At 36.2% G+C, this 10,028-nt stretch overlaps 1 protein-coding gene across 29 annotated transcripts in view; it reads right to left on the bottom strand.

Moving 5' to 3' along the window:
- Positions 1 to 592: 592 nt before the first annotated feature.
- The window catches only part of PDLIM5 (PDZ and LIM domain 5), a 139,404-nt gene continuing 129,968 nt past the window's right edge, over positions 593 to 10,028 (bottom strand). For 26 of the 29 annotated variants that reach the window (XM_073001916.2, XM_073001920.2, XM_073001924.2 and 23 more), the window contains 2 exons: positions 7,369 to 7,484; positions 593 to 5,654 (listed from right to left, as the gene is read on the bottom strand). In XM_073001916.2, the coding sequence (XP_072858017.2) occupies positions 5,565 to 5,654; positions 7,369 to 7,484 (206 nt within the window). In that variant the 3' untranslated portion in view covers positions 593 to 5,564. The remainder of the gene's footprint in view (positions 5,655 to 7,368; positions 7,485 to 10,028) is intronic. The other 3 variants (XR_013545787.1, XR_013545789.1, XR_013545788.1) reach the window with 1 other exon arrangement.

Here is a 10,028-nt window from a genome sequence, read left to right as displayed (position 1 = left end):
GCTGATAGAAACCAACCCTCTGCTGTTAAAACGTCAAATGTAGCCTTGATGCCTTTAAGAGTTTGGCTTCTGGAGTTTAATATACTGTTTGCAAATAGACTTGCATTTGTCTTTAATTGTAGTCTAAACACTTGGAGCAGAGGCTGGATTCCTGTAAAGCTGCCTCTAGCTTTTTATAGTCATGTGCAGTGTTCCCTTTTCCTTGTACAAACAAGGGAGAAAACAACAGCACATTCTCCTAGTCAGAAGATACCCAGCTCATAAGAATCTTATGAGGTTACTGCTATCATGAAGTAATTGGCCATGTTACTATAGATGGTTAAGTATCCTAAGGCGAAATCAGAGAATGCTTTGTGCTAAGGCTAAATACAGTATCAGATAAACCAAATTAGAGAAGATAGAATTGCAGTCCCTATTAACTGTCTCCTGTTTAGAGGGAACATCAAACAATCCTTGCAGACAACTCTATCAAATATTCTGCTTTCAGGGTAGGATTTGGAGAGAGAGGATAAAGTCAGGCATACAGGAGATGGGCCATTCATTGGAGATAAAGAATTTGGCCACTGAGACTTAAAAAGTGAGGGAAAAACTATTTGGATTTCCACAAGTGTCTTTTTATTTAAATGTACACCATATCATGTTGCTGTTGGTACTTTTCATCACAATTGGGTCCAGACAGCTCACTGCAGAGAGCAGTAAGCATCAATAAGACATCCAACAGATTTTTTTCTAAAAAAAAATGTTACAAGCAATAAAACAAAATAAGATTATGCATACAGACCACCAGAATCTAATTTAAAAAGCAAACCAAATTCAACAAATAAACAGAGAAATCCACCACCTCCTCCTTTTCTGCTTGTTCTTGGCACCAGTACTGTTAAATACTAAAGAGCAGATCAAAACATTGCCATTTTTTCTCTTTAGCTCTCACGACAGTGAAACTTTAAATATTCTATTTACAGAAAGAAACATAAAATCTCTCAACAGAGCTTTCTCTAAAGATCTGTAATGCCTGTTGCTCATGAACAGTTTTGAGGGTTACAATTCTATGTATGAAAAAACACTGCCAATCTTGGTGTTTCTGAATAAACATACAAATATCCCTCTTTTGACAAGCAACTTAATCTTCCATGTTTTAGAAATCGCTTCTAGGACATTTGCAAAATATCTGATAACAGAATGGCTTAGATACAGGATACAGAACAGTATGATCAAAGTGACTTGAAACATAATTTTACAAGTTGTAAACTTGACAGAAGATTATAGAGCTGGTGAAATTTCATTCAATGAAAAAAAAGCACATCTAAACAATGTAATTATAAATCGGGAAAACATGAAAAAATAACATTAGATATATTATGTTCGATCTAGACCTAGCATTACTTAGAAAAAAAGAACAAATGAAATCTGAAGGGTATCGTGACTAGCCGAAGTCCCATTGAGTTCAGTGATCTGCCCTAATTACGTCTGGCTCCAACCCATTAAATTTATAGAAGATTTCCACTACCAAATAAATATCCACTCACTGAAATATGCTATTACTAGTTAAAGCACCCTGCTAAAAACCTGAGGTCCTTTTTTAAAAAAAAACCTTATATGGAATTTAAACACTACTGTGAAGTAGTAGACTTTTGATTTCTCTAGGATTCATTGCTATTTTTTACTTATTCGTAGTACTTACATTTTGCCCATACTTCTTTTGCAGAATTAATATTTGAATTTATACCCAAATGAACAACATCAAAGGTTATAAAGGCTATGGTTAACAATTGTGTTAGTGTGTGACAGAAATCAGATGAATATAGACCAGCCATTCTCAACAGGGGCCAGATAGTCCCTTCAGGGACTCTGGCAAACTTGAAGGGGGCCACAGACTGGAAACAATTCTTCGCACATCACTGTATAAAGTTTGTTATGCAACTTATACTATCCTGATTCAGCCTATATTTCTCCCATATTGTGTTTATGATTGTGGGCAAAAAAAGAAAAAAGAAAAGGTTGAGCCAGCAATCTGCATTATTCTGCCAATTGGCCAGGAAGATTGTGTTGCAAACAGGTCTTATACAAGTGATAAAACTTTCCTCATTTTTGGTCAGAAAAAAAATTGTGGCTTCATCTATACCCACAAACATCACTTGGTTATTTATTCACAATGCAGTCAAATTAACCACTTCTATTATAAGTGCATTTTCGTGGGTCCATCCACACACCCTGAAACCATCTGGTAATTCCAACTAGATTAAATCAATTGAATCAACAAGATTTATGTTAAGTGTTGACTTACCATTCAGCAGCTGGGCATGGACTAGTAACTGCATGTAGTCCCTTAGGTTCAAGGTTAGTCCTAGGGTAAATAGGATTCGTAGCTGGATTTATAGCTACTCTGTAAAACCTAACCTGAAAATAAGCCTAGTATGATTTTTCAGGATGCTCGTAATATAAGCCCTACCCCCAAAATAAGCCCCAGTTAAGTTAAACCCTACCCTCCACCATTGTGTAGCAACCAGAAGAAGATGACATTGTATTTGAATCAATGTAGACGGTTGTACATGAAAATAATCAAACATCCCCTGAAAATAAGCCCTAATGAGTTTCTTAGAGCAAAAATTAATATAAGGCCCTGTCTTATTTTTGGGGAAACACGGTATCTTTTAAAAAAATATTTGCAGCACTTGTAATTGTTATAGTATTTGTAGTTCCAGTTCCAGTCACCTGAAACCATAGCCATGTTCTAGAATGAACTTGGAAACTGAAATGTACTTTAAGGCAACTGGTGGATGACTGTCTTTTTATTGAAGACCAAAATAGCCTGAAGAACGTTGAAAAATAAAAGGTTAAGGATGCATGTCATCCTCTTTCAGCCTAGCTAACTGTAGATGTTGAACTGGGCTGAAAGTCTAGCGACCACCCTGTTTAGCTTGCCAACTGCTATGACCAATCCTGCTTTACTGGAAACAAATCAACAACTATATGGGGTATCATTCTCTTCGTTGCCTTGGTCTCAATCCTGACATGTCCCCAAAATATAACTAATCCAAAATGCATTTTTCTCTTCAAAAGTGGAAATTCCCAACTTACTTCCCTCCAGGGAACAAGCAGGATTGACTATATGCCAAAGAAGTAGACAATTTATCATACAGTGAAGAAAATCACCAGGCACCATGGTTGACTGAGGAAGTGGAAGTTAATGTGTTCACCTCCAAGTCAATCGTGATGAAGTATTTTAAATGCTGTGCCTTGAAAACATACAGACTTAGTCATTCTGAAATCAATGGGATTTAAGTTAGCAATGACCATAGCTCCCATTGATTTTAATGAGTTTGCTCTAAGCATGATTAAATCCGCTTCCCACCATTCATGCTTTACTTCTACAGTTCAAAAGCTGAAAAATATACTCCACATACCATTTCATGGAAATGAATATAGTGGAAGTCTGAATGTTTCATACCCCACCCCATAGTCTAGCCAGTGAACTCATCACAAGATGACACAACATTCATTTGAGGAGCAATCTTTTCTTTTGAGGTCACTTTTAGAAGTCACTGAGAATCCAGGAAAACCTGGCTAAAACACACCCTTTTGGCCTGATTTGTGCCTGAAAAGGCTTTAAAAAAAAAAAAAGTCTGAAACATTTTTAGAAAGCTAAATACAAGATGGTTGTTGTGCGTTTTTCGTGTTCTGAAAGTTGTTCTTCCTAATGTTTCGCCAGTCTCTGTGGCCGGCATCTTCAGAGGACAGTATACAATAAATATTATTTATTTATTTATTTGATTTATAACCCGCCCATCTGGTCTAAAAGACCACTCTAGGCAGCTAATACAAGAGCTTAACAAATTTCTCCTGTGTAGATTCCACTAAATTAAATGTGCTATAGCCACAATCTGTTAAATTACATTTTCCTTGGAAATTAGAAACTTATTCCTAGCCAGCAAATAAAAATTCCTTGCTGTGATTTATGGGGATGTGGATGCATGTGCCCCTAAGAATGGCAGTAGGGTCTTTTTATTTGTTGAAACAGACTGAAAGTTACACATTTTATTATGCTAGGCATCAGGATTTCAGCCATTTGGAGACTGGATTGTTCCCATCCAGGAAATTCTTGGCTCGATGTAGGATGAAATATACTTTCAAAAGATTTTCATAGAAAGAACCATTACAGTCCTCCCTTCCTTTTTCAAAGTGATTTTTTAATTATTATTATAAAAACAGCATCCCTCCATCTCTGAAAAAATAGCTAAGATAGATAAGAAAAAATTCCACTAATTCGTATGTGTATTTACATATTATGGCAGGCAAGCAAGTATTGTTCATTAAAATGGCAAGTCAACATAATGCACAATGTATTTATACATAATACAAGCAGGCTAATGGCAAGACCACAACAGAAAAGAACAATCTGAGTATTTATTTGCTTTCTTGTGAAACAGAAGTCTAAGAAAACTGAAGGTGTTTCATGTGCCAGCTCTCCCTTTTGTCATTCTTACACCAAAAGAAATGTGATGTGCAAGTATATTTCAATGCTATGTGGAAGTATATGAAAATACAACCTTATAGTATCTGATTTAGACCTCCCCTCTCTCTACATATATCCCTTCAATCACTTACAGCTCTATTTCTTCCATTTTGGGAGCAACAAAGTTGCCTGTTATTTCTGAACACTTATAAAAGCTGTCTTCTGCATGATCAAGTTTTTCATTATTTGTTGCATGAAATTTTTACTTCTTTATCACTGAAGAGAAAAATGAATAGGAACGCTATATTGTGAGAATGAATGAAAACAATGGGGTTTTACATAATCATTTATGCAATCTATTTCAAACTCTCTAATTACTTAACAACATGAATATGTTCTTTCATGCCCACATTATGGTTAATATAACTAGTAATATTTTTTTTTAAAAAAATAAAAAATTGAATACAGCATATTTCCCTCCATCAACAGAGGTCTTCAGCCAAACATGAGTTTCAGAGTTTGCCATTTCCTCCTCCATCCCCCCAACCATTTTGACGGGTTACAGCACCCCCTGAAAAAGACAGTGGGGAGAATGCAGAGGGTACATGAGACGGTGATATATCTGAAAATCGCACTACTCCTTCTTTAAGCTAGTGGAAGCCTTCCATTAGCAGAGGGAAGCTAGAATTCCACTCAAATTGCTTCCTTCTTTCTTTTCCATTATATACGAAGCAGCAAGAAAACCAATTCTACATTTGCCTTGCATCTATGAAGCATTTTACTGTTTGTGTTGCTTAACTGGTAAGGCAAATTAAACTACAAAATGAGTGACTGAAACAGCATTATGTGTTATATTTGAAAAAAGAACAAAAACAAAAATCCAGATATTCCTGAAATTTTTCTCTCATTAAAAGAAAATGCCTGTTTTATTTTGTCTAACAAGCAAAATGCCTCCTGTTGTATTACATGAAAAGTCAATAAGCACTATCCCTTCTCACATCTTCTACAATTTAAAATTTTCTACATAAATACTATAGTAACTCTACTGAAAACCCACACAGGCTAACTTTCTCTTCTTGTCATTGTGTTCATTTCAGCAACTTCGAATGTTTTAGATGTTCACAGAGTGAGCATGTTTCTTGCACAGTGGTTTGTCTTTCTTGGAGAAGAAAGTCTGGCCCTCTAAGCTCTCACAGCACACCTGAAAGAAGAAAGAGATCATGGATAATATCTAAATCCAAACATTAATACATATGAATAATAATAAGGGTGTATTTCCTGTTGTTGTTCCCCATCTACCAATGCTGACATCACGTCTCTAATGACTTTAGATGCTCTAAACAATGATGTTGTGCCTAAGGTTCTTTGACTAATACATTGTTCTCCTTCCTGCACTTCTTTTTCCTTTTGCTTTAATTAGCCATGGCAATCTGTGCATTTTATTTCTCATGATATATCTTTCTGAATTTTACGAACTTTCGGATTTCTAGTACTCCTTTCTTGGTTCTGGATCCAAGAAGGACTTAACATTCACTAAGCATTTCAAATGCTTCCATTTTTAATTTTATTTTTCTATTTCATTCCATTTGTCGGCTCCATTAAAATCCCCAAAAGGTGAATGGTGCCTGGTATTTTGGGACTAGATCAATCAGACTTTTTATGTGTGGTTTTGTTGTTGTTGTTGTTGTTTTGAGGGAACAGGGGCTGGACTTGATGATCCCTAGCATCCCTTCCAGCCCTACAGTTCTGTTTATTATAACATTATTATACATGTTCAGGGCATTCAGCGAATCTTTGCAATGCGGTACAGGTATCCAAGGTTCCATGAAGTCATGTCTTCCATGATACTCCCAACTTTGGGTCCCTAGATGTTTCTGGACTATAAATCCTAGAAATGCTGGCCAGTACAGCTAGTGGTGAAGGCTTCTGGGAATTTTAGTCCAAGAACATCTGTGCACCCAAGGTTGGGAACTGCTGCTCCATTCTATTAGTCCTATTGTCACAAGTTTTATCCTTGTCCCTACAATCAATCAGAATTCCATGGTCACTAACATGCTCAGTTCCCACTGAGCTGCTTTGGGGTTCGTCCTTGCTTCAGGACTTTTCTCTTTAATATATATATGAAATTGTCTGTATCTTGGACCTCCCCAAGCCTGCTAGTGTTGGGAACAACCCTGGCAGTTTTAGATACTAATATTTAACTCTTTCTGCATTGACCTTCAAGAGTAAAGTCTGCTCAAGTAATTGTAAACAAACCCTCACTATACTTGTTATATTTACTATGATATAACCTCCAGTTTTAAAATCACAAACCAATTATAAATAAGTCTAAACAAGATTTTTAAAAAATGGTAAAAGTGGTATAATAGCAAAAAAGTAGTATAATAGCAAAACATCAGCCCCAAAAAAGAAGAAAAAAAATGCCCGAATACAAGATTGCCAATAATTTAACCTTCCTGAAACTACAAGCAGGCTGAAACAAACAAACAAACAAACAAGAAGATCTTCAGGGCATGTCTAAAAAGAAAGTAAAAAATGGTAAACACATCTGGTTTAGACCAGAGCTTGTAAGATTACTTTTAAAAACCAATTCACCATATTCTGCCTCTACTCCTAGGTAGCTTATCATTGTTAATGTGTGAGTTCATTAATTTTTTCATTATTTCTTTTTTAAAAATCGACTCGAAGAAGCAAAAACATATATAGCCTAACATTTAGGGGTAAAAACTCCCTAATATACCCCAAGAAATGTAATCCAGTTGCTCCTGAAACTGTTCAAAACCTACAGCTGATGTAATTCATAGTACCTACACTGTTATCTGGTGCACAGAACCGGTAACACTGATTCTTCCTCATTGCTAGTTGTTTCTAAGCTCATTTTCACATACTAGACACCACATATGTCCTATACATACCGAACACACAAAGCAGGTATCATGCCATGTGTTTCCCAGAGCTTCCAGGAATCTGTCTCCAGCTTCAATGGGGAATTCACAACCATGGCACATGGTACCAAAGAGAGCATAGTAGTCTGTAAATATAAACACACAAACATGGACATTTCATAAAACATCTCGAGTTATAACAAGGCACAGAATAGAGTAAATTCTGTAAACATATCATGTTGGGCTGATATTCAAGAGATGAGATGTATCAAGACACATCAGATATATTAATAAGAACTGTGGGGGGGGAAATAAGACTAGTATCTAATTTCTGCAGAGCTCCTCTACCTCAAGCATTTTCACTGAGACTTTCTTTCTGTTTCTCCTCCTTCATCTTTTTAAAAATAAATGAGAAAAAGATGTTCAACAGATTTATAAAATTACAATTTTTATACCTGGTTTTGTTGAAAGAACACTCTCCTAGCACATTGCTATTACACAAAAGATGTAACAGATGTGGAAAGGGTATGTATAAGATGATTACTTATCCATAGTATCTATAAAGTCTCCCCAATGGCCAATAATTTATTCACTGAGTCACTAGCTCTCACCAATGCATTCTTGATGTGATCCCTATTGTTGCAAAGAACTAATAAGCAAGTAAAATGGAAAATGTGCGGTGACATTGGCAATTTGCATTTGTAAGGTCGGCCGAGCTGGATCATAAATTCAAGCTTGGTTATCATTCCTAGAATGACCATCTTTCAGAACAACCTATTCTTTGCATTATATTATCTGAAGCTGAATTTTGCTGCTTTAAACAAGCAACAATGCTCCATCTAACGTGGCCAGTCTTTGCACAGGAACCCAATCAAGGTCTCAAAGAATGAGATTCGGAAGGGAGACACACTCATCAAGTGAACAAGATGTATTGTGAGTCAACCAGAAGATTGACTGAGGTGACTCACCAAACTTCTGTATTTCTTAAAGATCATTATGCCAGAAATTCCTACATTAGGGACTTTGCAAGTCCTCTTAATTTCTTCAGCAGCAGGGAATGTACACAATGATTCAATTAAAACCAGCACAAAAATGGATACATTTATTTTTGAATATTGCTATGTCCTGGTACTGCTGCAAAGATTAGTACTGCCTTGTTTGTAAAAGGATTAAAAACAGATACATGCTGGACAAGTGCCTTGGGTCCTTTTAAGGAGAAAGGGGGGATTAAATTATTTTAACCAACTAACCAGATAACCAACTAACCAACTAACCAACTAACTAACTAACCAACCAACCAACCAACTAACTAACTAACTAACTGCTGTTGCCACTAAGCAACTCTACTAGTAAGCTCACGAACTTACTGAATAAATGGTGTGATACGATGTGAAAAAGAAGAAACACAGGAAGATGGCATATTAATTCCTACATTTATGACAATATGTTCAGAAAACCACTAGGTGCAGCCCTTTCATTCTTACCAGCCACAGGGAAACTAGGGTCACCACTCAAAGAGCTCACCTAAAGTAGGTTTCCTATGGCAAAACAAATTACTCACACATATTTGTTTTAAACCAGACAATGTCCTTTCTTCTCCTTTTCACAGCACCATATTGAGAATGGGCGTATGCTGTTTGACTTGGCTGCTGTTTATAGTTTCAAGACGTTTACAAGCTCTTTTTAAAACACACACACACAAAACAGAAGACAGAAAACAGTAGCCATAGCAGACTGAAAAGCTTCTGTTCTCTTTCCTTTTCAACCTCAGACATATAGTCTAAGATTTTTCTCCTGTTACATTAACCATGGTAACAGCAGTCTGAAGGAAACTGTGCGCAGAAAGTTTACAAGGCAGGTCAATCGTGTGCTGTTTTCCTGCCTGGACATTTAATTTGCAGTTTCTGATTCCACAGAGGCCCCAGTTGAAATTCAACTGAAGAGGAACCTAGCATGAGCACTCACTGAAAGCAATCCTTGCATCTTCGCTTAAACACAACTTTTTTTTTCATCCACCCTGTGGCTTGACTACTTCCCGTGAAGGATTTGGAACTGACTTAAAAGTTTCTTTAGTCTTTAGTTACCTGACCATCTCCTCTTAATAACTTAGTGCCACATTTGAGACACACCTTAATTTACATAGCAATGTGTTATCCTGTACTGTAATGGCTGCCTCCTAATTTTGCAGAAGTACTTCTTTTAACTACAGAAGTATCTCATGGGTGGAAGCAGTAACAACTTACAGACAACTTTACTTTCTTACAACGAAAATAATTAATCACGAAAAATACCAAAAAAGGAACATAGTATTGATTTGAAATTCTTCATTTTTTGTTGCTTAGCAACATTATGTAAAGATAATACATAATAAGTATTATGTATTGTCTTATTATTGTCTAATAAGACAAGCCAGAACACTATTTTTTGGTTTTACAAAAAAATGAAAAAATATTTTGCAATCTATAAATTCCTTTTTTCAGACACCTCAAATAATGAAACTTTACTTCAGTATTCTTGCCCCTGGAAGAAACCCTGAATTGGCTGCTAACTTTCAGTTGTCATGGTGAAGAAGCATTGCTTTTAGAACAAAACTCAATGCAAAGTGGGGAAAAACAGCAACTGCTTACAAGACACTATGCCGCTTTCATATTTCAGCATGAATGTGTGTAAGCCTAAACTGGGGGAAGATG

The sequence above is a fragment of the Pogona vitticeps genome, chromosome 5 (assembly GCF_051106095.1).
Source record: "Pogona vitticeps strain Pit_001003342236 chromosome 5, PviZW2.1, whole genome shotgun sequence".
Classification (NCBI taxonomy): Eukaryota; Metazoa; Chordata; class Lepidosauria; order Squamata; family Agamidae; genus Pogona; species Pogona vitticeps.
The sequence above is the reverse complement of the archived record's forward strand: the minus strand, read 5'-3'. Positions and strand labels throughout refer to the sequence as shown.